At 40.8% G+C, this 27,928-nt stretch overlaps 1 protein-coding gene across 6 annotated transcripts; it reads right to left on the reverse strand.

Annotated features, from left to right (window-relative positions):
• Positions 1–27,905, reverse strand: TEX26 (testis expressed 26). Of its 6 annotated transcripts, none has more exons than XM_045188149.2 (7): positions 27,777–27,905; positions 22,162–22,243; positions 15,310–15,475; positions 14,101–14,254; positions 7,881–8,057; positions 5,512–5,673; positions 1–634 (listed from the first exon to the last, which is right to left on the reverse strand). In XM_045188149.2, the coding sequence occupies exons 1-7, from the start codon at positions 27,835–27,837 to the stop codon at positions 573–575; spliced, it is 864 nt and encodes a 287-aa protein (XP_045044084.2). In that variant the 5' UTR covers positions 27,838–27,905; the 3' UTR covers positions 1–572. The 6 variants fall into 6 exon arrangements, with proteins under 6 accessions (XP_045044084.2, XP_045044083.2, XP_071077087.1 ...); XM_045188148.2 differs by having other exon boundaries at positions 22,162–22,246; positions 27,777–27,904; XM_071220986.1 differs by having other exon boundaries at positions 22,162–22,246; positions 27,716–27,785.
• Between the last annotated feature and the right edge of the window lie 23 nt (positions 27,906–27,928).

Here is a 27,928-nt window from a genome sequence, read left to right on the forward strand (position 1 = left end):
TCCCAGAAATACAAGGAGATACTGATGAAAATATTTTTTGTGGAATGTTGTAAATATTCTTTCAGAATTTGCCAATTCGAGTATATAATTTAAGATACATGGATTTGAAAAATACAATAAAATATACATTTTTCTTTTCTTATGTTCCTGTAATATACAAATCAATTAGATAGTTGACATAAGAGAAGATTTTGCTAAATTTTCCAAAGCAGAGATTTTTTTTTAACTTTCAAACAGGAAATCAGTAATAAAAAGATCTTTTTTAATCCTCTAATTATTAGAAAATTAAGAAAACTCTTTCACATAATTCCTGGTTCAAGAGGAAGTCAAAATTGAAATCACAAATTAAGCATCCAAAAGAGAATAGGAGAAACTTTATACCAAAACCTACTGGATACAGTTAGAGCTATGTCGGGGCTGGGGTGGGGATTTGTAGTGTTGAGAGAAGACAATCACACAAAGTCAGGAATACCATGTTTGGAGCAATTTGAATATTGTTTTTCCTTGACTTCTGATGAAATGGCCCCGTAGACCCTTCCCCCAATTTTCTTCATTTGGACCATCTTCCTTTCTCACTCCGTCCCCTTGTCAGCATCACAGTGAGAGCGAACAAAGCGTTCAAGAAGTTTCCTGTCTGAAAATTATGAAGAAAAACAGGATGAAAATTTCCATTTAACTATTTAAGTGCTAAGTAGAGAAATTCTAGGAGGGAGGCAGATATCTGATAATAGAACTCTGTGTACAAATTTGATGAGCCCAAAATAATCACAGGATATTGTGTCTAATAACTAAAAAGGCACAGTTGTGTGATTATTGATTTAAAAGAGCAAACTTAATATTCAAGGGATTGGCAAGGCTTCATGGAAAGAGCATGGATTTTGGAATAAAACAGATGTAGGTTTCAGTTCTGCACTGGCAAGTATTAGCAAGTCATTTGACCTCCCCTTTTTAAAAATATTTTCCTCTTTGAATACAAGCAATAGTATTCACCTTGCACAGGTGTGGGAATGGATTAGGAATGCTGTGTGTGAGGCACCTACACAGTGCCTGGTCCATAAAGACACTCAGTAAATGCTGTAGTTTTACCCTTCCATTACTGGGTTCACAGTAGTAAATAGTGGTGATAAATAACAGAGACCATTAACCCAAGAGTTCCACAGAAGCCAGAGCTGTTTTTGTTTCCACCAACATTGGTAGGCTTTGCTGGTTTTGTGTGATAAATGACTGTGGAAAGGCCCTTCAACTCCCTTGCCTCCATTCCCTCATCTGGAAAACAAAGAATCATGCCTGGCCTGAACATCTGTGGTTCCCTAATTCTAATTATGTTTTTAAATAGTACAGAGTGGAACTGTAAAACTTTGCTCATGCCTAGCAATCATCACCTGTGCAGCCTAAACCAGAAGAACCAAAAGAGAGGAAGAATTTAAGTGATAACATGCTATCCTGGTTTATGTTAGAAATGGCAGCTGGGGTCTATAGCTGCCATTTCTAATGGCTGCTTGGCTGTGTGTGTGTGTGTGTGTGTCCCTGTTTTCTCTACAATTAGGTTTGCATTTGTTTGTTTTTGTGGCCTCCATTTAATCCTGAACCATCCCTGCACTATCCAGACCTTTTTTGACCCCAGCATTTTTTAAATTAAAAATGTACACTTTATGAAAAAAAGTGAATGCACTGATCTTCCAGTGCAACTTGATGGCTTGACACCTGCATACGTGCAACCTACACCCAATAAGAGTGTAGATCATGTCCACCGCCCAGGAAGTCCCATCACGCTCCTTCCCAGTCAACACCTCCCAGCCCAAGACAGGCAACGTGCTGATTCCCTCCTCAGAGATAAGTTTTGCCTGTTGTAGACCTTTGAATAAATGAAATCATACACAATGTATGATTTGGTGTCAGCTTTATTTGTTCAGCATACTGTTTTTGAGGTTCATGCCTTGTGTTGAATATATCTAGAACTCATTCTTTTTATTATCTAGTAGTATTTCATTATACGAGTATATCACAGTTTGTTTATGATGGAGATTTGGGTTGTATCCAGTTTGGGACTATTAAGAATACAATGATTCTAAACATTTTTGTACAAGTCCTCCTGTGGGCCTGTGTATTTTATTTCCTCTTAGGTAAATACCTAGAAGTGGAATTTCTGGGTCATTGAATAGATATATGTTTAACTTTATGAGAAACAACCAGGTCTGTTTCCAGATTGATTATACCGTTGTACAACTACCAGCAATGCATCGCTCCATAGTGTCAATATTTACTATTGTCAGTCCTTTTCGTTTTAAGCCTAAAATGTCTCTATTTTTCAATCTTATACCAAAGAATTGATTTTAAGAGAAACAAAAAGAAATTTTGTTGATACCAAAGATAAGCTTGTTATAAGATGAATCAAGTTTGGCATGAATTAATAAAAAGATGAGATTGTGTCAAATTTAATGTCATTTTAAATAACTGTTCAGAAAGACTGCCAGTTGTAATCCAAATATCCATATTTATTACATATAGATGCAGATTTAGGCCCCTGTGATTTTGTTTATGCTGTTCCCTTTGCTTAGGAATGGCCCTGCTTCTCCTTGTCACGTGATTCATCCTTGACACTTGAAGAAAGCCTCCTCTGAGCAGCCTTCCCTAACCCACTGTCAACTCACAAGCTTGGGTGCACCCCTTGCAGGCTTCTAATGGACCTAAAGAGTACTTCAATTACAGAGCTAGGGTAACTATGTACTGTCTCCCACCCCTGACACTCAGTCCCCTGAGAAGGAGGATTTGCTCTTTATGTATCTTTGTATCAAGTGAACATTATAGATATTCGACCAATGAAGCAGGTTGAATGGGTACATAAATGCATTTTTAGCAACACTGAATACACCCTAGGAAGAAATACCCCTTGAATAGACATATCCATGGGAATTTTAATTGGAGAAAGAGTTGGGGAAGGAGTCATAGCTGAACAATTCTGAAAAGCAGATTTCAGATCATTTTGTCTTTCAAGGGGGGGATAAGTGGGGAAATGACTGTCTTTACCGATACAGAGGCCCAAAGGGTAAGGTGTTGGGTGTCTGAATCACTTGAAGATTAAAACCGTTTTGAAAACAGAATGGCCACTACAGACATCTAGTTCAGCTTCTTCACGTTGTATATGCAGAAACTCATACCAAACAGTGATGCACAGAGGGAGTAGGAACAAATGGTTCACCATCAGCTGCTCCTCCTTCCTTCTTCCCAAGCTTTATTTTGTGTCTTCCTGAAGTTTTCTCCATCCCCCCACCCTGCCACCTCCCAGCACCACCCTCACCCCCAGCTTGAGCCATTATGCTGATCCTTCCCCCTCCCTTCTCTCTTTCAATCTATACCTGGAGGGGCTTCTGTATATTCTAAAAGGGATAATCCCATAAAATAACAAGCTGAGGTGATAATAAGTCAGTTAACACATCTGCCAGTTTTTATTATTCTCTCGTGTACCTGCTCAGCCCTACCACTCCACAAAAGAGCTCAGCTGAGATATTCACCATCTGAAAAGCATTAGCATCATCCCAGACAGTGGAAAATACAAGAGGTTTGGGGCTTCAGAATTCAAAGCGAGCCTCCTATGTGCCTATCAGCCTCTGGCACAGCTGGCGTTGATGAGCAGGCCATTCTAAAACAGAGCTATGAAAGTAAAACTAGAACCAACTGGAAGCAGATCCTACAGGACCCAAGTCAGTGCAAAATGGCAAGGCTGTGGGGCCGGAGCATTGGAGTGTCTTCCCCCAGTGCTGTCCTAAGGGAACCAGGGAAGCAAGCCAACTAAGAAGAAACCAAAGCCTGGACCAGCCCTAAAGCTGCCTTGTCAAGTAACAGGTCATGTCTCAACTGTCTGGGGAGAAAAGCCCAGTGAGGGAACAGCGTTTCCGTGAAGGATCAGCTTACCCAAGGAATCTTGGAGAAAGCCGATCCAAGTGGAGTAGAGGCTACCAGAGCACTCTAAGAAGTTTTTATTCACCCTTAGGGGATACAGCTGAGGCTCCTATTGCAAATGACGCACAGATGACAGATGAAGGGGCCCAGTAGCCAGCATGGTTTTCACATGGGCAGAGAAGGGACAACACTGCATGTTTCTGCTCTGTCTCCTGGGAAGACCTGAGCAGTGACCCTTTCAAGGAGCCCCTCTATGTCCTTATAAGCTGTCAGACAGGCCCAGAGGCATCTGTTGGCAGGAATGAGCTCCCTGTGGGACACACAGACTTCTGCTTAGAGAGAGGCAGGACGTCTACTACTGGTATCTCCTTGAGGCTCAACACTCAAGCTCGGTTAGGGGCCTTTGGGGCATCAGCCCTCAGTCTGTGAAGGTGGAAAACGCCCCCTTTCCCTCAAACACACACACATGCGCACACACAAAGCACATATAAGCACACTCACATCCCCTTTCAGTCTTGCCTCCAGCAGCATTTCAGTCTGGTGTGGGGCAGCCCAGCTAGGAATGAAAGAAAGTGTGTCAGCAAGGGTTTCAGAGGAGCCAGCTCTTCTGATCGTGGCTACGAACGGGAATTGGGGACCTGAGAGAGGGAGGAGGAAGAGCGCAGGGGGAGGGTTGCTGAGTAGCTGGTGGAAGTTCTGAGCTCAAGCCTCAGCACAGGGCACAAAAGGAGGCAGCAGCCCCCACACAGGCTAGAACACAGGTAGGGTGAACCAGATGGTCCGCTGGGTGCAGGGAGAAATACTAGAACCTCTGTTATGTTTCTTCTTATTTTCTTCTTCACATTTTGTCTGCTTTATAATGTACATAATGCATTAGTTTGGTGGTATATGTACATACTTTATATAAATGTCTGCATTGGGCCGTGTGTTCAAAAGTGAGGAGTAATGAAAGGCACAAACACTAGCATTGGGTGCTGAGAGGCCGCTGTCAGATGAGTGTGGTTTCCTCTTCTCCAGTTCTTATTCTCTGAGGTAACACTTTACACTCTCACACTGACCAGTTGCCCCTGAGATGTTCCCAAGTTGATTCCTGTCACTAGGCCCCCACCTGGGATAAGTCCTCGTTATGTAGAGTGAGCCAACATGGTCCTATGCATGGTGCTTGCGCTCTTTGAGTATATGGCACATGAAGGTGCTCAGGTACCCTAAAAGCCTGTCACAGAAAAGTAGCACCAAACAGGAAATAAAGATTACACCAAATAAAACAAAATTATGAGCCAGTGCAAACAGGCACTGGAGAAAGCCATTGACTATGAGAAAAAGTCACCCTGGAACAATTCAAGCACAGGCAAGTGAGGTCAGAAATGAACGGAAAGCTCTGTTTTCTTTTTAATAAGTGGAGATACAGTTACTAGGGCCTCTTTTAAGAAAAGTTTATTTTCAATGGGTTGAGGTTTGCACAAAAACTATGGATTTTTTTGAGGCAATATTTTTGTGTGTGTGTGAACATTTAACTTCCATGGTTGGAAGTTGGAACAATTTCTATTTGGTGTAAAGCGATGTATTATGACCTGTAAATTCATGAACAAGTAACTCAAGACCTCATCTTACCTGTGTAGGAAACACTTTGCAGGTACTCTGTTACTTGAGAAGGAGTAAATGAGTTCAAGATCGTTAAGAAATCCAGGTAGGCTTTGCCGTAATCACTCTGGTATGTGGTCTGCTTCTTTGTGCGGGCCTGACTCTTCATGTGGCTGTGCAGCACAGAAGGAACTAGGGACACACAGGAAAGAAAGACATGGAGGCTGTCACGGAGTGAGGAACTCCCGCCCTTATCTGCTGAGCACGTCCCCACAGCCCTGAGCCCCACCTCGAGCCTAATCAGCATCCTGAAGGGCTCTGGAATGGGAGGTGCTGTGTGAGTGACTCAGGGCAGGCAGAGAGGCTGGGACTCAGCACTGTTGCTGTGGGGGTGGAAAGGGTTGGAGATGATAGCCAGAAGGTTGTGTTTGACCACTGTTTTCAGAGAAGTTTTCCCTGGAATTGCCTTTTCTGCAGGTCCCCGTGTTAGGATGGTAGAATTCAACACTTGCTTTGTTACCCTTTCATGCCACCTCCTGGGCAGACTGGGACTGACACATGAAGGGCCCTCCCCCAGGTGCCTTAGGAGGAGCAGTTTGGAAGAAGGATGACACCTGCAGTCAGCACGCATTGCACTCTCAGGCTAATGGAGGTGTGAGGTGCAGACCACTTACCTTCAATTCTGAATGTTGCTTATTTAATGTGGGTTCTGATAGTCATGAGTTATTTTTTTAAAAAGCAATGAAGATGATGTGAGAATCTGTCCACAACTTGTCCAATCTTTGTAAACTTTAAGAATACCTTAAATACTGCTTAGGTTCCAGGTGTCTCCTTGAAATGGACCATTGGCCAGATGGAGGGACCGACTGGTGAGGGGACTTGATGCCACATCCTAAGAAGAGTGTTTATAGGGTCTGGAAACGCTTTAAGTGCAGGAGACTTAGAAGGCGTATATAAGGTTCTTATAGAATGATTTATACTCTGGAGGGAGAAGAGAACCAATGGCTAGAAGTTGAACAAGGAAGATTCTAGCTGTTCAGAACTTTCGAACAGTTGAGATATCTAAGAATGAAGGACCTCCTTGGGGATGAGCACTCCTCTGAAGAGTTCGAGCAGAAATAATATCACTCCTTGGCAAGGATGGTATAGATGTGACTCACATAGGACATGGTGATCCAGGGGTGTCCAACCTTTTGGCATCTTTAGGCCACACATTGAATACATTGTGACATGTAATCACATAAAAAAATCTCATAATGTTTTAAGTAAATTTACAATTTTGTGTCGGGCCACATTCACTGCTATCCTGGGCTATGCGCAGCCTGTGGGCCAGAGGTTGGACAACCCTGATAGACCAAGTAACTTCTCAGCTACCTTCTAACCCCAGATACTAAGTGTCTATTCAGTGATTTCAGTGTAAAGTACTACTTGGTCCCAACTCCATACCAAGAATTAACCACTATCCCAGAATGACACCCAAAAATCTTCTCAGCCAACAGCTTGGAGGTGGCTGGGTCATGGGACTTTTAAAAACTTCTCTGTTGAAAACAATAGAAATCTGGGTTACATATGTATACAAATACACACCCCTCTAATCTGAAGATGCTTGAAAGTTGTGCCTTGTGGACAAACTTTCAGTGAGTAATTGACAAGACTAATTTTATTCCCACTTAATCTCTTCCTCTGTTCATTTATAGCAACTAAATCCTTCCTTTCACATAATAATGGAGGGCGGTGTCCCCCAATTCCAACACCTGCTCCTCCCAGGATATCCTCTTGAGGATATACTCATTTCTTGGAATAAGCAGTCAGTTCTCTTTGAGATTTACTCATTTCCTGAGTTGAGGCTAGGTACCATAGGGGCATAGCTTTAATTCTATGTAGGGATCACTGGCATTCTTTGCCACTGTTATTAAGATCAAGAGGAATCTAAGAAAGAATGAGCTCCTACCCTTCATGACAGAATGGATGGAACTGGAGAGCATTATAGTAAGTGAAATAAGCCAGGCGGTGAAAGACAAAAATACCATAAGATCTCACCTATAAGTGGAACCTAATCAACAAAACAAACAAGTGAGCAAAATAGAACTAGAGACATGGAAATAAAGAATAAAATGACAGAGACCAGAGGGGAAGGGGGAGAGGGATAACAGGGGAAAGAAAGGGAAGGGTCAAGTCAAGGAACATGTATAAAGGACCCATGGACAAAGACAATGGGACAGGGTGGTAAAGATTGAATGTAGGATGGGGGTGGGTAGGGCAGGGGAGAGTAATGGGGGGAAATGGGGACAACCATAATTGAACAACAATAAAAACATTTTTTTAAAAAGATCAAGAGGAATCTTGAGGCAAGGGGAAGATATTTATGAAGTTGCTTTAAAAGCTATAGGTGCACTTACCTAGACCCTGAGAAGCAATTGGTAGGCTTGAGTAGCATCCATATTTGAAACTAAAGTCCTGAAACTCAGGAATTTTAGCTGGAACTTGGTAATTACGTCGAAATTCAGTGTCTGTGGGGTGGGGAAGTAACTTTTTCCATTCCAGAAACATCGGAGAACTTTGCTTAATCTTCTGAACTGCGGTAGGGGTAGAAACAAAAGTCAATGATTACTCCTTCACAGCTATTGCTAAATAGTGTCATACTTTCATTCCATTTTGCTCTGGCAGTAGCTTCCAATTTATCCCACTAAACCTCACTCTTCTTGTTTTCAGAGGTACGGTCAATTTCAACCAAGAAATAATTTTCTGCTTTATTAGGCACAAGAAGTATATGCTCAAGTGATTAGAAGTAGTTCCTAATGACTGCACTTTATATTGGTTAGGAGTGCTCTTTGTTCTGCTCTTAGGACGCAGAAGGCAGGGGTGGGGAGCAGGGAGGGAGATTTCAGATAGGGCTAGGCTTGCCATACAAAACACAGGATGCCAATTAAATTTGAATTTCAGATAAACAATGAATAATTTTTTAGTGAAGGATTATATAAGTATTTGGTATTTATCTGTGTATCATTCCAATTTAATTGGGCATCCTATATATTTATGGGCTGCATCTGGCAGCCCTAGGTGGAGCATTACATGTCATTACCCTTACCTGGAAAGAACCACTCAAAGCTTATCCCCTACTGATGGAGGTGTAGAGACATCGTTGTCATTAGTGGACAAAAGCACTATTATTTCCTTGAAATAACTCTGCTAACAAACATTCATTAAATCTATAATCATTAAATCTATAATCTGATTGAACACCAGGTCTCATAAGCACTCTACCAGATTACAGAGAAGACAGTCATAAGCCATCTCACTTAGATGAGTTCACCCTTAATTCTTGCTACAAAATATTGGTGCACAAGCACGTCACACAACCCCAGCTTCTTTTGGGACAAAAATGTTCAAACCATGGATGTCACAAGCAGTGTCCAAACAGTGCCAAGGACTATTGAAACTAAACTCAATTCTTGTTCCCAATTAGTTTTTCAAGCGGTCTTTTCAAAATACACTCAAATGTACATTGTATATCAAACAGTATGTGATGTCATCTACTGGCACCCTGGAGCATTTTATTATTGATTTTTAAAAAATGATCTCAGTCTAGATCAGCATGCTTTTGATTCAGATGACTCAGGAAGGGAGGGTGTGCGTACACAATGGCCCTCACAATGAAGCCATAAGCTGCCCACGGAGAAGACACGGTTACAGAGAGGAGGAAACTCTAGGGCTCAAAATCAGAGATCCCTTAACATATTTTTGGAAAACTATCTGGCATTGTTCCTAGCAAGTACCATCTATAACTTGGTTTGTGTAAATTACTAATAGTTTTATAGGAGAAAAATTCCTGTTGAAATACTTGATGTTACTACACAAAAGCAAATGTGTTCAGTTCCTATATGTGTTCTGTGCCAAGGTTAAAGACAATTAAGCCATTGTCTTACCTTAAGACAACCTCAAACAAGTATGATTAGAAAGATAGATACTGGACAAACACATATGGAATGTGATGTCTTGAAAGCATAACACTTAGAACAATAATTAGCACATGGAGATAATCCATCATAATTACCTGGATGGTTTTTCCAAATCATGCCTGCTGAAACCTCATCCCAGACACTGAGAGTCTCTAGAAGTGGGACCCAGGCACTTATATTGTGAACAAGCTTCTCATATGCTTAAGCATCATTGACTCAGAGCCTTGAATAAGGTGCTGCAGAAGCCCAGAGAGAGTAATGAGCTCTATTAGGGGAAGGGGAGGAAGACAAGAATTAAAAGGCAGACATAGCAAAGGGCATGCTTTGACAAAGGACTAACACTGAAGCAAAAGGTACACAATGTATTCATGAAATGTAATCTGGCTGGGGGGAATGCAAGGTATGCATTCCTTGGGGAGAAGTAGCTGAGGATGAAGCAGGAGAGACAAGTTAGGGTCTGGAGGGGTTGGCCCGTGTGGACCAGAATGGACTGGCATAGAATTAGAGTGATTGAGATGAAGACCCAGAAAAGACAATAATCAGAGCCTAGACTTACTACAAGTTCCCTCGAAGATATAGATTAAGTCGTATTCTTCATCGATCCTTAGTACTTATCACAGTATTAGACCTCATTAAATATTTACTAAGTTAATGAGTGAAAAGAAAAATCAGAACATAATTGCTATGGATTAGCAATTAATCTAAAGCACACACTAATGACTGCCTATGTGATGTATGCTTAAAATAATTCTTCATTATTAGTTCTCAACTAATGCTTTCATTGCCTGTATAATATTTCATGTTAATGAGTTCCTTTGGCATTATTAAGGAGAGAAGTTCCTGCTACATATGGGACCAACCAACACCTGAAGGACCCTTAGTGCTGTTGAAGTACGGACAGACAAGACAACCTGGCCCAACGCTAACCACCCCTCCAAGGCCTGGATTGTTCCTGCTCCTCAGGAGCTGAGGTCATACTTGTTTATTTTCCGCTTGGTAATGGTGACATATACTACAGCCCTTATAGCCCAAAGAGAGGAACAGGCCCCTTTAAGATTAGGTATGACATCTGTTGAAAGGCCTAGTCCAAATGTAAATCTACAGCAAGTACAATCCAAAACCACTAGGACCATTGGCACAAAACCTATAGCCAAGTGAGAACCAGTTCTGCTGCTTTTATCTGCTGCTCTAAATCATCCAAGCAGAGTTCTCCATGCCTGAATTTCTCAAGAAAACAAGCACCTTTTAGTGATTCTCACTCATTCACCATAATTCAATAATGAGGATACTCAGGTAGGACATGGTCCCTGAGCTTCTGAAGCTTAAAATATTTAGAGAAACAGATACAAAAAAGATAATTACAATATTATGTGATAAATGCTACAGAAGAGGATTTATAAAAACATATTGGAGGGCCATTGATCCAAACTTGGAGGATGAGAGAAGACTCCTGGGAGAGAAATGGAGCTTACATTCAGATTTAAATGATGGATGGACATGGGCTAAAAGAAGTAAGGGAGAGGCAGTCCACAGGGAGCAGAGGTGTGTATGAGGTGTGAGGCTGCAGGGGGCTTGGTGAGTCTGGAGAACAGAAGGCAATCAGTCTCATAGTGTGGGGACTGGCAAGGAAAATTGCTGGAGCAGTGGGCAAGGACCATAGTGTACAGAACCCTGAGGACAGTGGGGAGTTATTGGAGAGTTTTAAGCTAGAAGGTGATGTCAATTGCACACCTGGAAACTCACTATGGCTATAGTATGGACAGTGTACTAGAGGAGACAAAAGGTACAAAAGGGAGTTGGATTACAGGTCATCCAAGGGAGAGACATTGGTACTCTGAACGAAGGCAGTAGCTGCAGGGAGGGAGAGAAACAGATGGAATTAAGAGATTTAGAAGGGTGTCTTTGACAAATCTTTGGTATTTATTTAGATTAGGGGACATGGTAATTTGCACATGCTGAAAGAACAGCTTTGATTGGAAGTGCAATGACATCTTTTAAGAATGTTGGCATTTCTGGCCCTGGCTGAGTAGTTCATTTGGTTAGAGCATCGTCCTGATGAGTCAAGGTGTGGGTTCCATCCCTGGTCAGAGCACACAGGAGAATCAACAAATGAATGCATGGATGGGTGGAACAACAAACTGATCTTTTTTTTTCTCTCTCTCCCTCTCTCCCTTTCTCTCTCACTAAAAGTCAATAAATCAATCTTTAAAAACAAAAGTACTAAAAAATGCTGACATTTCAAATATTTTTCCATGACCCTTAATGTTTATCTGCAATATGGAGGTCTTTTGATTCCATCCCCTTCCTGACCAGAGATTTATTCAGTGCAAAATTGAGCCAAAGAATCTCTGGATTCCAGTATGCCAGTAACAGGAGGAGGGTTGAGTGAGATTCTGGACCAGAATAAAAAGAGGGTTCAGGTAGAATATGCACAGCAAGCAGGGAGCTCTCAATCTCTACCCTAGTCCTGCTCTTAGTCCTGCTCTCAGCCAAGCATTTACCTTTCTGAAAAAACTGACCTACAAATATTGGCATTTGGGGGTTTCCCAACAAAAAAGAGAGCTCATCACCTAAGTCAACCACCAGCTAACAAACCCCATCTTTGTATATAGTTTCCAATCAGATTTGAGTACCTCCCTTATATATTTTGTGAATCTTGGAGCTTAATACTTTGAGTATATCATTTAAAGAAAAAAACAGAGCCCACAGAAATGAGACTTAAGTTTTATTAGCTTCAGTAAATCTGCCTTCATTCCCTTGTAGATATAAACAAAAACAAACCAAAAAAAAGATTTTCATTAGACCATTAAGACACAGAAAAAATAGAAATGAAGCAAAGAACAGATGAAAACACTAAAAATTAAGTAAATCATAAATATCCTAAAATTTATGAGAACTACTGCATTTATAAAATGAAAACAGAATGCTATTTTTACAAAATAATCAGAGAGAAGAAGAAAGAGAGCTTGGAAATTAAAAACATAAGAGCTGAAATTAAAAATTCAGTAAAGAGTTGGGTTTAAAAGTTTAAAATATTTCAAGTAAACATAATTAAAATACAAAGAGAAAGCTACTAGGAGAGAAGATGTAAGAAAATTAGAGGCTCATACCAACTTACAGGAGTCCCAGAAGACAACAGAGAAAAGAAATGGGAGAAACATAGGAAAAGGGACTATGGGAACAATTTACAAAACCAAAGGACATATGTCTCTAGATTGAAAGGTCCTGATTATCTAACATAATAAGTGAGATTCTCACTAATGCATGCAAATGTGAAATTTTACAGTGTCAGGAATAAAGAGAAGATCTTGAGAACGTCCAGGAAAAAAATTATGAAAGAGTCAGGAATCAAAATGGCATCAGTCTTTTACATACAAGTCCTGGTGCTAGAAGTCATTTGGGGGACCTGGGGGGAAATGGTTGTCATCCTAGAATTCTATACCCAGACAAACTATCAAACAAATATAAGGACATTTTCTGTTGAAAAGAACATACCCCAAAAAGTTCTTCCCACATTCCCTTTCATAGGAATGGAAGAACAAAATGATGTGTTTCAACAAAATGAGAGTGGGAACAGCACAGAGGAATATATGGACTCAGAGCAGGAAAGAGCCAAAGAAATGCCCGGAATGATGGAAAAGGAAGTTCCAGGGAACAGTTGGGCAGCACATTTACAGAGTAACTCTTCTAGATAGAGGAGATTGATGGAGGGTGTCAGCTCTCCAGGAAAATCTCAAACTGATAAGAATGTCTGAAATTGTATTTGGGGAAAAATCTTGGTAAGTGTGTGACAAAATATTTGAAAAAAAATAATGACAAACACAAGAAAATTAGTGACAGGCACATAGAAAACTAAAATGAAAACAATTATTAACTCTAATAAAAAAACAAAACAAAAAATAAAAAGAAACATAATTATAAAATACCACCTGGCTCAGCAGTAAATGTTTACATATCATATCATATCATCATAATCATAATATAAACCCTAGCAATTGAATTAACCAAAATTTTGTGATACTGAGTGGATGGATGGAAGAAGAGTGAGAAAGAGTTATAGGGGAGCCAAATCCTCAATGGCCATAACAGGAAGTCAGTAATAATGTCTAAAACTGATGGACCAAAAATAGCAGTATGAGCACATTATTTTAAAATACAGAGGATGACATAAGAAAAAACAGTTCAAATAACTGAAAATAATTGTCATTGTGAAGTAGGACTGGGCTTGGAGGCATGGGTAAAGAAACTGCTGCTATTCATTATGAGACTGCAGGGAACTATTTTTAAGTATAGGCATGAACTGGTTTAATGCAAGTTTTAATTTTAAAGATATTTAAAAAACAGTTAAGATTTAGGAACAGGATATTTAACTTGATCCCTTCATCATCACCTGGCTCACTTGTCCTTGTCCTTCAGTCCAAGAAGCCTTCCTTGACCTCCCCTCTAGAAAGGGTGTGCACGATAGGACATTCAGCTAGATTTCCTATTGTGCACGCCCACAGTACACTGCATTTCTCACAAGCACCTTTTTATACTTGACTGTTTCTGTTGGTAAATTGCCTTTTTCTATGTCTATCCTGTGAGTTCCTTGAGAAAAGAGGCAACTGGTACTCTAGTGCCTGGCACATTAGCAGGAAAGAAGAGAAATGGACATGCCTACCTTCGGCTCTGTCCACAAAGTCTCTCCTGGTATGGGAAATAAACTGATTTGATATGGCCTTTCTGACCTCATCCACTGAAGCACAGATTTTCCAAGGGAGGTAGCTATTCGCTGACGTGGAGTGACCTGGAGGTAGCGTCCATTGAAAAGTGTCCTGTCAATACAAACACAGTTTTTGAGAAAATTCACATGGGTTCACCTAATGGTGTGTGCATGTGTGCACCCAGGTACCTCACTGTGGATGCTGTGTGTGCAGGAGCCTGTCCACAAGAGCCATCAGTTTACCTAGCTCTCATTTTACACAGGCACTTTGGCACTTCTTTGGTGAAAGAAAATGTGATTGCAAAGTCCAAAGAATTGTGTCTCTACTAGGAATCTTAAGACAAGATCAGAAGAAGAGAAGATCCTGTGAATTTTAGGGCTGGCCACAGCTGAGACAGCTGCTGCTTTGTCTTGGGAGCTCCAAGCCCTCTCTCCTCTTTGCCTCCAAAGAGATTTATGATTATAAAACTTGGAACCTCTACAACCTCTTTCCATCTTCCCTCTCTTCCCTCTTGCTTCCTATTTCCCTGAGAAAACTGAAGCCAACAAAGAGAACCTCCACAGCCCCCACACCACCTCCCAGCCACCGCATCTGTGATGGCAGAGGAGCTGCCAGGCCACCCAGCAGGGCTTGACCCCACCTGGTTCCCTACAGCCTGCGTCTGGTCTACTCTAGGACATCCCCCCAATTATTCCCACCGTTCTCCTGCAACTCCCATTCCTCCCTCTGCCCTGGATGTTTGCCATTGGTATCCACACCTGCCTTTATTTCTCCCATCCTAAAAAGAAAACTCCCCCTTCACTCTACTTCCCTCTCCAGTTACTAAAATATTTCTCAGTGTGCCTTTACACTGAAATTCCTCAAAAGAGTTAAGAACACTCCACTGTCCCAAATTTGTCTTTCAAGTCTTTTTTAATGTTCAGGTTCCCATTCCACCCCTTCCTCCCCTTATAATTTCTCTGTGTGAATTTCACTTCATTATTTTTTTATTTTAAATGAGGGGATAGGGAAGAAATAGTTACAAATAAATGTGAAAACGTGGACAAAAATAGTCTAAGAAGAACCATAACTGTAGATTATGAAGGATCTTTGGGATACATTCAAACTCTCAGTTATGGATTATTGATACAGTATTAAATTCAACAGATATACAGGTATTATCTTACTTGACTGGTGTGAGAATTGTGGCTCCCAATCTCTCTTGGAGTCCCAGCTTTGATCAAATCTTCCTTAGAACCTAACTTCCAAACGTACTCATCATTGTAATGTGTCTGATTGGGAAGAGGATCACTAAGTGAATATGTATATCCCAATCTTCGGATGCTTTTTTGACTACAAGAAAAGATAGTGAAAATTAGAGTAAAGAATTAAAATACTAAGTCTCAAAACAGTACACCATTCTCAAAGAATTTTACTCATTACATTTTTTTAAAGATTGGCTTAAGACTTTATGCCAAAAATAATTTAATTCCCAGAACTCCCTAAAAAGAAACAATCCTGTATCTTAGGATGGATCCTAAAATGAAATTTAAAAGAATAACAATAGGAAATTCACTAATTTTTTAAATTCATTCTTAAAGAGCTGAGTATTCTCCTGTAAAATAGCACTTCAGTGTCACCAGTCAGGGAAGAAAAGTTTCTCTCTATAGAAGTATTCCGTTAATAAAAGGAAGAAATATAAGCATTAGAATATCACAGCTTTGCAAGTCCCTGAGGAAATCATGCATCCAAGCAGTAATCAGCCGTTTCCCTTTGCAGCTCAAAGAGAAGGGGACCACCAGCTTCGATGTGCTCTTGACAGACATGTACACCACCACCCGTTTAACATCTTTGCTAAAATATTCAACCTGAATCTGATGAAGTTTCTGGAATGTCAGATTAGAGGAAAAACATGAAACTAGAAACATTTTAATGACATGATGGGAGTGAAATCAGAAAAATCCAGAATCCATTTCTTCAACAAGGAAATCTCAGAGAAAAAAGGGGAGAGCCTGTAGATTAAAAGAGATAAGAGATATAATAACCAAATGGAATGTGTAGACCTTATTTGGATTCAATTTCAAACCAACTATTTTTTTAATTATGACACAATTTGGGAAACTTGATTTCTGATTGGCTGTATTCGATATTAAGAAAAAAATTAGGTGCCATAATAGTATTGTTTTACATTTTTAAAGAGTCTTTATTTTTTAGAGATGTAAAAATTATTTAGAATTGAAATTATATATAACACCTGGAATTTGCTTCAACATTATCCAGTGGGGAGGCTGGGTGGAGGGTGCACATATAAAGTGAGTTCTTGATTATCAAAGCTGGGTTATAGCTGGAGATTCATTGTGTACAAATATATCTAAAATATTTCATATTGACTTTTTTAAAACAAGAGGGCTAGATTAGGTGCAGATTATGTCTGTAAGAAATCATACATCTGGAAAGTGGGATACAGCTGGATGATGACTATTTTACTTGTCATCCAGATGCATGGTACTAAATCAAACAGAGGTGATCACAGGTACATGAGAATTCTCCAAAGGAGACAGAGCGCAAGTAGCTTTAAAGGGACTGATTTTCAGATCTCCATTTCTGAGAACACCCTTTCCTAACAGGCACCTTCCTGAGAGCAAACCTGCATAGCTATGGCTCCTTTCTTTCCCACAGCCGTTTCTCCCTTCCCCACTGCACCATAGGGTCTTACTAAGGTGCATTACACCTCACCTGGGCTAAATCCCCAACTGTGAGCAGTGCCCAGTGGAGGGAAACTTTGTCCTAGATTTCAGGGCCGCCCCCTTGTCATCCAATTCCATACCCTTGCCTAGGTCTCATGCTTGTTTCTGAGAGAGTGAACGGTGACACTATAACCAGGGCATTATAGCCTCTGCAGGACGATCTGAATTTAGATGCATTGTTGTGGCATCTCTCAGAGTAATGTCTAGTTTTCCATCTTCTAAAAATGGTAAACATTCATTCCTCATTAGGGAGAAGCTTCTGGGAAGAGAGCAGAGAATACAGAATGCTTAAAATGTCTCTTTCCCCCATAGATTTAAAGCATTTTTTTTCAGCTTTTAAAAAATCTCTAGGATATATCTTCAGCTTGAAAGAAAAGCTTTTCTGAGTAGATGGAGAAGGAGAGGGGGGTGATGCTGATTCTTTTAAATGTAACTGGAATCTTTTCCAAAGCTAACAAAGTTTTAAAGCTTCGCTGGATAAAAGTGGTACATAAAAATCTTGTGAATATTTTTCAATTTTGTGTTCATCATTCAATCAGGTATTTAAATCTCATCTTTAAACCCAATCATATTATGAAATATTTACCCCAGTGCAGCCGATCTTCATTTTGTTTTTTGTGGTAAACTATCAACAATATCTGAGAGTGTATGCTGGCTTGCCAAACCAATTAATTTTTACCACTTTATCTTTTATTAAACCCATAATAAATGTTTGAGTTGGTATCTAAAGAATTCAGTGAAATTATTTCTGATTTCTATATATAATTATTATTTAATTATTCCCAAATGTTAAGTGCACTAAAGTTCTAGACACTTGAGAACATATTTAACTAAGGAACATTTTTTTTATTATACTCCTCTCTTCACAGGTAGTTTATACATTCCATTGCATTATTTTTATTTCTTGGATATATTTAATATTAGACCTGAATCTTTTTATACTGCCCTGTCTACTTTTAATGATCTTCCCTAAAATATGCATTCCACAATTTATCAGTAGTTTTCATAATATTCGTCAAAACATACATTAACACTGAGGGAACTGGAAGTATAGTTGTATTTTATTGTGGCTGTAAGCAAACCTAATTGTTCTTGTTGGTTTGACAATAAGGACTGATTTTACTGATGAGGTAAATATGGTGAAAATTGTAAGAATTAAATCTTCAGCTCCAAGATTTTGATAAAAATATATTTTAAGTACGTGATGACATAGACTTTTTATTAAAAAAAATTGTATTGGAAAACTTTTGTTGAAACTGATGTTCCCATTTTCTAAGTCCTTTTGGAGAATATAATATTAAACAGGTTTCCTCCAAGTAAAAGAGTAACATGTAATTTATAGCCATTTGTTAAGACATGCCTTTTCAATATACTTCTCAGAAAATGAGACAGGAAATAACTCAATAACTGGATGACAAATCATCCAGTTATTTGCTTTCAATAAAATTGAATGAGTACCCATCCATGATGTCAGCCAATCAATCATTAGAAATACAACACAGTGTTGAGTGACAGTAAAGATGCCTTTCATTCGTGTCTACTTACTTATGTGAACAAGGTTTCTCAACAGTACCACCTACAAATTTAAAAAACTTTAAAGAAGCAGAAAAAATTAATGCCGAATGTGGTCTTATTCTAAAAGTAATAACACTCAAAACTAGAAACATAAACTAATTGAAAACAAAACACCCCATTTATCTCATTAAGATATAGTTCCAAAAATTTTACTTTTTCTATCTAATAATTATTAACATTGTTGTTGTATTTATTGCTTTGAGAGCAAATGTGTACTAAAAGTAATTGTGATAACTCAATACTTAGGGTCACATAACATGCTTAAAAATTAATTTCAATTAATATACTAAAATAGTTACCAAGAAGTATAATGGAGAGATCAATAAATTGCTCTCAGATACAAAAATGTATTACAGCAGGGTAAAGTTCTGTGGAAGAAGTAGAGTGGGACTAAGAGTTCAAGAAGGAAAAGAAATGAAGTAAATTATCTATTAAGGAAGAGCCTGTGTGTGTGTTGTTTGAAAGGATCATATAGCATGTATCAGTTTGCTAAGGTGGTTAGATTACCCATTGGTTATATTCAAAGAAATGACTTACCAGTTTTATTTTTAATGTCAATGTTTAGGACAGGCTTGAAGTTTTATCTTTTTCAACTATTTAAGTTTATGATGAAAACTTTTCTGTGAATTTAAACGTGTCAAGTTTGAGGCTCACTGACCTAGACTCCATTTGTTCTTGGCTTTCATCCCAAATGTTTCTCCTTCGGACAACTGTTACTGTACGGGAAGCTGAAGGAATCATTCCCGCCAGAGGATAAATCTACCAGGGAAGGGACATGATGTGACTCAGCAGTATAGCCAATAACTAGGAAGTCGGGGGTCTTGCAGCCCTGTACGTCTTGGGAGGCTGTCACATATTATGCTGGGGAGAATGAATGCAACATTTTTGAGGAAATCCTTAGTTCTAGTCACTGTGCTAGTACTTTCATGCTGTGATCAGAACCACCACCAACCACAACAGTGAGCCACAGGTGGCTGTGACTTGCCTCGGGTAGCAGAGATAAATTAAGTTAGAGCAGGGAGCGGATGTCAGAATCCATTTCTGCCTGGCTCCACGGCCATGGTCTTGCCGATACTCCGCTTGACTTCTCAATAATCTAAACTTTAAGATGAAAAGATCCTCCTTCTTGGAAACAATTTACAGAGTAAACACAGGCAAGTGAAGTCTCTCCATGCTAATTTCCCACCTACCCCGATGTCCTGAAAGATGCCAGGGCTTTCGAGTTCCACTCTCGCTCACCCACCAGTGAGCTCAGAGAGGCAGCCAACCAACAAAAATTCCCACCACCTGTGATTCTGTCGGAACTGGAGAAGGTGCCAGCCAATATTGCTTTAGGAAGCAAAAAGTGGAGGAGTGAATGTAGAAGTAAAGTAACCGTGGCCTTCTTCCAGCTTCCAACACTAGTAGTGTTGATAGAAGTGTTAACAATTGGTCACTCATCCATTCAGTTGTCATTGCCTGCCTACTATGGCTTAGGTAATGGATTCAATTCATCCTCAGTGTTCAGACAGCACAATTCTACTAGCCTACTTACAGCTCTATTGTCAATCAAGACACACAGTAACATTTTTAAAGTATATTTTACTGATTATGCTATTACAGTTGTCCCAATTTTTTTCTCCCCTTTTTTCCCCTCTGCCCTGTACCCCCCTCCCACAGCATTCCTCCCCCTACTTAGTTGATGTCCATGGGTCATACATATAAGTTCTTTGGCTTCTCCATTTCCCATACTATTCCTAACCTCCCCCTGTCTATTATGTATGCTACCAATTACGCTTCTTATTCCCTGTACCTTTTCCCCTATTCTCTGCCCTCTCCCCATCCCCCCCCTGATAACCCTCCATGTGATCTCCATTTCTGTGATTCTGTTCCTGTTCTAGTTGTTTGCTTAGTTTATTTTTATTTTTGTTTTTAGGTTCAGTTGTTGATAGTTATGAGTTTGTTGTCACTTTACTGTTTGTATTTTTGATCATCTCCTTTTTCTTTGATAAGTCCCTTTAACATTTCATATAATAAGGGCTTGGTCATGATGAACTCCTTTAACTTGACTTTGTCTGGGAGGCACTTTATCTGCCCTTCCATTCTAAATGATAGCTTTGCTGGATAGAATAATCTTGGATAGAGGTCCTTGTCTTTCATGACTTCAAATACTTCTTTCCAGCCCCTTCTTGCCTGTAAGGTTCCTTTTGAGAAATCAGCTGATAGTCTTACGGGAACTCTTTGATAGGTAATTGTCTCCTTTTCTCTTGCTGCTTTTAAGATTCTCTTCTTATCTTTAATCTTGGGTAATGCAATTATGATGTACCTTGGTGTGTTTCTCTTTGGGTCCAACTTGTTTGGGACTGTCTGAGCTTCCTGGACTTCCTGGAAATCTATTTCCTTTGCCAGTTTGGGGAAGTTCTCCTTTATTATTTTTTCAAATAAGTTTCCCATTTCTTGCTCTTCCTCTTATTCTTCTGGCACCCCTATGATTCAGTTGTTGGAACATTTAAAGTTGTCCCAGAGGTTCCTAAGCCTCTTTTCATTTTTTTTTTTTTTGAATTCTTGTTTCTTCATTCTGTTCTGGTTTATGTTTATTTCTTCCTTCTGCTCCAAACTGTTGATTTGAGTCTGGGTTTCCTTCCCTTCACTGTTGGTCCCCTGTACATTTTCCTTTATTTCACTTTGCACAGGCTTTAGTTTTTCCTCTATTTTGCAACCATACTCAACCATTTCTGTGAGCATCCTACCAGTGTGTTGAACTCTGTATTTGATAGTTGGCTATCTCTTCATTGTTTAGTTCTATTTTTGGAGTTTGATCTGTTCTTTGATTTGGGCCATATTTCTTTGTGTTGATGCACCTGTTACGTTATAAGGGGCAGAGCTTTAGGTATTTGCCAGGGTGGGGCTATCCTCTTTGCTGCATTGTGGCTCTTCCTGTGGGGCAGGGGCCAGAGAGGGAACAATGCTGCTTGCTTGGCTCTCGGCCAGCTTTCAGTTACTCCCCCACCCCAATCTACAAGCAAATGGGGCCTTCTGGTGCTGATTCCCAGGTGGATGGATTTGTGTACATTCTAGGACCCTGTGGGTCTCTCCAACAAGCTGTCCTGCAAGGCTGGGAGTTTCTCCCACCTCCACAAGTCCCACAGGTTTTTACAGTCAAAGGTATTGAGGCTTTCTTTCCCTGTGCTGGAACCCTGGGTTGCACAGTCTGTCTTGCTTCCCAGTTGTTCCTCTCGATTTATCTGCACACAGATGTGGGACCACCCAGTCTGCCAGCCACCACCTTGACATGCATCCTCTCTGCCCCTCCTCCAGTCTGAATGAATGCTTCTTCTTTAACTCCTTGGTTGTCAGACTTCCATACAGTTAAATTTTCTGGGAGTTCTGATTATTTTTTGCTTTTAAATTTGTTGTTGTCCTTCTTTTGGTTGTGTGAGCAGGCAAAGTACATCTACCTACTCCTCCATCTTGGCTGGAAGTCCTGATACACAGTAACTTGATGAAGAATCCATGGGTCCATTTTCTTCAGTTTACGGCAGGAGGTTTGGGCATTGTTTGAAGAGGGAACTCTCTCTGGTCCCTGCGGGAGAATTGTGCATGCAATAGGTCCTACCTGAGTGCATTCTTCATAAGCCCTCTCTGGGTACTCTTCTCATTTGTTTTAAATTCTGGATAATAGAATAGAAGTGAACAAATTAAAGTGTGCATGCCAGTCTGACTCAAGTAGGGATGTACCGAATCGAAGCAGGCACTGCTCCTGTCTTTGGCGTGAACGCAGTCTTCATCGTGGTGGCGTAGGAGTCCCAGTGGGTATCACCTGCTAAAAGTACAATAAAACACTTTTAAAAGGGACAGACCAGCATATATTAATCAAATGTTGCCTTAATAATTAAAATAACTTTGCAAGAGAAAAACACTGCAGACAGTAATTTTGAGTCTAAAGGAATAAAGGCCAAATTGTGTCCTCCACTAAGAGAGGAAATTCAATTCAATTATCTGAGTTTTCCCCCTACATAAAAATAGGTCTATTGTTTTTCCTGAGAATTTATACATGCTATTTTAATGAGTTTAAGCAACATGAAAAAATATAAAGCAAAAATTCATTTGAAATTCTATTATCTTAAAATGCTCACTGTTTCTGATTTAGTGAGCAACTTTTTATACATGACATTAGACAAACCTATAAACACATGAAATGACTGTGCACAAATAAGAGTTTATGTGTTATGTTTCTTTTTCTTCCCCCTTGATTTTCCTCTGCCCTGTACCCACCCCCCCCCACCATCATTCCCCTCACCTTAGCTCATGTCCATGGTCATACATATAAGTTCTTTGGCTTCTCCATTTCCCATACTATTCCTAACCTCCCCCTGTCTATTTTGTATCTACCATTTATGCTTCTTATTCCCTGTACCTTTTCCCTTATTCTCCCCCCACTCCCTCCCCACTGATAACCCTCCATGTGATCTCCATTTCTGTGATTCTGTTCCTGTTCTAGTTGTTTGCTTAGTTTATTTTTATTTTTGTTTTTTTAGGTTCGGTTGCTGATAGTTATAAGTATGTTACCACTTTACTGTTTGTTTTTTTGATCATCTCCTTTTTCTTCAATAAGTCCCTTTAACATTTCATATAATAAGGGCTTGGTCATGATGAACTCCTTTAACCTGACCTTATCTGGGAGGCACTTTATTTGCCATCCCATTCTAAATGATAGCTTTGCTGGATACAGTAATCTTGGACGGAGGTCCTCGCCTTTCATGACTTCAAATACTTCTTTCCAGCCCCTTCTTCCCTGCAAGGTTCCTTTGAGAAGTCAGCTGATAGTCTTTTGGGAACTCCTTTGTAGGTAACTATTTCCTTTTCTCTTGTTGCTTTTAAGATTCTCTCCTTCTCTTTAATCTTGGGTAACTTAGTGATGATGTGCCTTGGTGTGTGCTTCCTTGGGTCCAACTTGTTTCGGACTCTGAACTTCCTGGACTTCCTGGAAGTCTATTTCCTTTGCCAGATTAAAGAAGTTCTCCATCATTTTTTAAATGAGTTTTCCATTTCTTGCTCTTCTTCTTCTTCTTCTTCTGGCATCCCTATGATTCAGATGTTGGAACATTTAAAGTCCCAGAGGTTCCTAAGCCTCTTTTCATTTTTTTGAAATCTTGCTTCGTCATTCTGTTCTGGTTTATGTTTATTTCTTCCTTGTGCTCCAAACTATTGTTTTGAGTCCCAGTTTCCTTCCCTTCACTGTTGATTCCTTGTACATTTTCACTTATTTCACTTTTCATAGCCTCCACTTCTTCTATTTGTGACCATACTCAGCCATTTCCATGAGCATCCTGATTACCAGTGTTTTGAACTCTGCACCTGATAGGTTGGCTATCTCTTCGTTGCTTAGTTCTATTTTTGGAGCTTTGATCTGTCCTACTATTTGGGCCATATTTTTTTCTCTCAGCACACCTATTATGTAGTAAGGGGTGGAGCCATAGGTGTTCACCAGGGTGGGACAACCCAGGCGGGTGTGTTTTGGTGCAGTGTGTAGCTGAGGAGTTCAGGAGGGAACAATGCCACTTGCTCAGCTCTCTGCTGGCTTTCAGTCACTTCCTCTGATACCCACAAGCAAATTGGGCCCTTCTGGTGCTGATTCCCAGGTGTGTGGTTTTGTGTGCATTCTAGGACCCTATGGTTCTCTCCAATGAACACTCCTGTGAGGATGGGAGTTTCTCCTGCAGTCTGAACTCCCACATATTTTTTCATTCAGAGGTTTTGAGGTTTTATTTCCCTGTGCTGGAACCCTGGTGTGGTCTGTCTGGATCCCCAGTTGTTCCTCCCTTTTATCCACATGCAAATGTGGGACTGCCCACTCCAGCAGCTGCCACCTTGCTGCTAGTCCTTTCCACTCCTGCTGCCTGTGTCCACCCCTCCTACCAGTCTGGATGAACGTTTCTTCTTTAACACCTTGGTTGTTGGACTTCCATATAGTTCAATGTTCTGGCTTCTGGTTATTTTTTGTTTTTAAATTTGTTGTTGTCCTTTGTTTGGTTGTATAAGAAGGCAAAGTATATCTACCTATGCCTCCATCTGGTCAGAAGTCCGTATGTCAGGTTTCATCCTGGACACCTTCTCCTGCTCCTTGTTCTCTCTGCTTATTATCATCTGCCTCCTCCAAGCTCACTCATGTTAACAACTGTGACTGTTTCTTCCCAGAGTTTTATATCTCCTGATATAATAACATACAAATGTACATATATATATAAATACATTGACATGTGGGGTTTTAGTTCCCACCATTTTTTAAAAAGGGACTCCTGAACCCTATATAATTTCATTAACCAATGTAGCCCCAATAAATTAAATAAAAAAGTTTTTAAAAGGGGCTCATATTATACAAAGTGTCCCTTTCTTCTCTGTCACATAACAGTGTCATATGGAAATCCCCTCAAACTCATCCAGTGTAACTCTAATTCATTCTTTATAATGACTCTGCAAGATTGTGCAGTATATATGTTGTTTCAAACTCTGAGACTGGCTGAGATCAACAAGGGAGGAGGCATCGTTAAAGGAAATGAAACCTGGGGCATGCCAATATCAGGAGGTTGGGGAGAAGAGAAGCAGCCTGGGAAGGACACTGAGAAGAGCAGTTAGCGAGGTAAGAAGAAAACCAGGAGGGTGGGGTGTCCTGAAACCTAGCAGAAGAAAGTATTTACAGGAGGAAGAGATCACCTATGGCAAATGCTGCTGGCTGGGTCCAGGAAGAATTCACCATTAGGCAGATACTAGCAACAACAGAATTCATCTGCCCCATCCACCCACTGTCAACAAAGCACCACCAAATTTCTTGGGAATGTATGGTTTAAATTTATTCCATCCTCCTCTCATTCTTCATATTTTGGCAGTTACCTGGTGCTTTTTTATATTTCACTAGAACCTGGGTTGAATGTGCCCTTTAATGTTTAAATAAACCACTGTCTGGAGTGCATCCCCTTATCCCTAGAACACTGTAGACACTTATTGTGTGTTTGCTCCCACTCACACATCCTAAATACAGTGTCTGCCAAGGATATTTCTCAAATACCTCTTCAACTTTCAAATATTCTTAAAATCTGTATGCCACTGCCAAGCATACAGACCCCTGACCAAACATTTCATTGTTGCCACCTGTGTACTTCTTATTGCTCACCACTCCATCTCTCCCCACCAGGGCTTGTGTTTAATTGAACAGGCCCATGGGTCCAGCCAGGCAGTGAGATCTGCTTACCTGTGACTATTTACCTGCTGCCTTAACACAGGTCAAGTTTCGCCTCCACCCAGAGGCTTCCCCGGTCAACTAAAGCCTCAGCCCTACGTGTCGCACCCCATACGTCTGCTTACACAGACTCCTGGTATCCACGTTCTGATCCCCCTCTACAAGAAACAACCTTATCCTTTGATACCCCTGCTTTAGTGGGAATCATTTTATGCTTGGAAGCATTTTCTACCAACAGCAGAATTAAATGGTCTAAGTTAAGAGAATTTCGAGCATAGACACATAAGTGGGAAGAAATTGTGAGAAAGTGCTGCTCTTCAAAAAAGTCATTTTTTAACTTGACTGGAATCTCTGAAAAATGCCAACAGCCACCAGAAGCTGGAAAAGGCAAGAAAGGCTTCTCCCCTAGAGCCACCAGAGGGAGAGCAATTCTTCAACACCTTAATTTTGGGCGTCCGGGCCTCTGGAATGGGAGAGGATACATTTCTGTTGTTTTAAGCCCCCAGTTTGTGGTAATACATGGCAGTCATTGGAAGTAACACAGCACTTAAGAGCTCAATCTATAGTAGTATTTTAATAGTAGTTAGTCCATAGCAGTCATCATCAACTTCATCCTGTTTGGGGATGAAGCTGGACAGTGACACAAGAGACCCAGCTTTTGACGAGTGCCACTTCTGGAAGGGAAGATGTAGAGACCCCAGACTGAATGTGAAGAGGAAACTCACCCAGGGGAAGGGAACTTCAGAACAGGACCAATGAGGCCTGGTGATCAAACCAAGTTGTCAACAAAGCTGCGCTCCCTTCTACTCTGAGTAGGTGGGACCCTCTTTACTGAGTTGGCAAAGTCTGGAAGGAGATAATTTTGTGTTGAGTTTGAGGACCTTCTGTGGGATCCAAATGGATCGGGTAGACACTTGAATATTTTAGTCTCGAAAGGAAGAGGAACATCCCAGTTAGAGTTCAGACTAGAGATCCATTGATTCTTCATGAACTTGAAGTCCTGTGGCAGGTGTGGCCACTCACAGAGGAGGCAAACTGAGAAGTGTACATCCAGGGGATGCCCATATTTCCCCCACAAGAAGGGAAGAGGACACAGTGAGAGAAACCAAGACCAGTGGCTGGAAAGGGAAGAGGAGAGCCAGGAGTGCTGTGCCTCCCCTTTGCCCTGCCACCATATAAAAACTGAATGTTTTACATAGCTTTTGTTCTTAATTATTTTCATGTTCTAGCCTCAATTTACAGAGAGTAAACGGAATGGAAAACACATTTCATGCATTCTTGTGGGACTGTGGTTCTAGGGAATTTGCGGTTGAACAATCCCCATTGCTCTGGAGCCTCCGTGGAACCAGTCACCCAGCTAGAAGGCTACAAGGAATTGTTACTGCCATAGGAAGGGCCAGGCTGGAGCTGACTGCACAGCAATTGTGCCACCAGCGTCACAGCTACAGTGGCTCTCTCTCCACTGACACAAAAAGCTGAGTAAATTTGCTGCATTTGCATGCAAAATTAGTTTTAAAAGCACTACACCTGTTAAATACAAAATCACTTTGAAAGAAAAATCAGCAAAGGTTACAAGCAACAGCTGAAGGCCATAGTTTTCAGCCTTTGCTACAGCCACGTGAGGGGGGCTGGGGCTTGTGAATGGGACAGCTGCCTCTGGGGATCCCCTTGGGGGCTGTCCCTGCATTCTGTACCCCTGCCCCCACTTTCTGTGCTGTTTCCCAGGGGATCAGGACTCCTGCTGGGTCTGTTGTCTTCAGAGCTTCCGACCTCGCTTCCTGCTTTAGCTTTTTTTTTTTTCCCTTCTCCTGTTAAAGCACTAGTCCCTTTTTCTCCTGCTGCACGCCAAGCATTTCATGGGATGTTTAAAAGCACCTGAACGTTTTGAGACGGGACTGGCAGAAAGAGTGGTGAAGGTTAGATAGAGGTAAGGTCATAAACGCCCTCTCAGCTCCCCTGACTCCCAGCCTCCCCTTAAACTGAGTCCCATCTTTGAGGGGAGAGGCAGATACAAGAAAGACCAAAGCAGCCTTTGCTCTTGTGTATCCTACCTACCTCCAGGAAAGAAACCGCCTCCCCCACCCCACCCCTGGGCTGGCAGGGTCCACAGTCTTACGTGGCGGGATCTTTGGGCCGCATTGAGAGGGGTAAGGGGCCTCTGGCCCAGGCTGTGCCATTGGTGCCTCAACAAGCAGTCGTCAGGGTCCTTGTTGCAGCTGGATTAGGGCTGCGGGTGCTAGGATACTTTGTGACGCGTCGCCATGGAGA

Source organism: Desmodus rotundus, chromosome 3 (assembly GCF_022682495.2).
Source record: "Desmodus rotundus isolate HL8 chromosome 3, HLdesRot8A.1, whole genome shotgun sequence".
Lineage (NCBI taxonomy): Eukaryota > Metazoa > Chordata > Mammalia > Chiroptera > Phyllostomidae > Desmodus > Desmodus rotundus.

Bases quoted from the DNA above. Each gene is read 5' to 3' on its own strand.
- TEX26 (XM_045188148.2), bottom strand. From the start codon at position 27,837: ATGGCACAGCCTGGGCCAGAGGCCCCTTACCCCTCTCAATGCGGCCCA. The intron at 22,247-27,776 runs GTAAGACTGTGG...TTGTACTTTTAG, and splicing joins CGGCCCAAAGATCCCGCCAC to CAGGTGATACCCACTGGGAC. The intron at 15,476-22,161 runs GTACATCCCTAC...CTTTTCTTGTAG, and splicing joins GCAGTGCCTGCTTCGATTCG to TCAAAAAAGCATCCGAAGAT.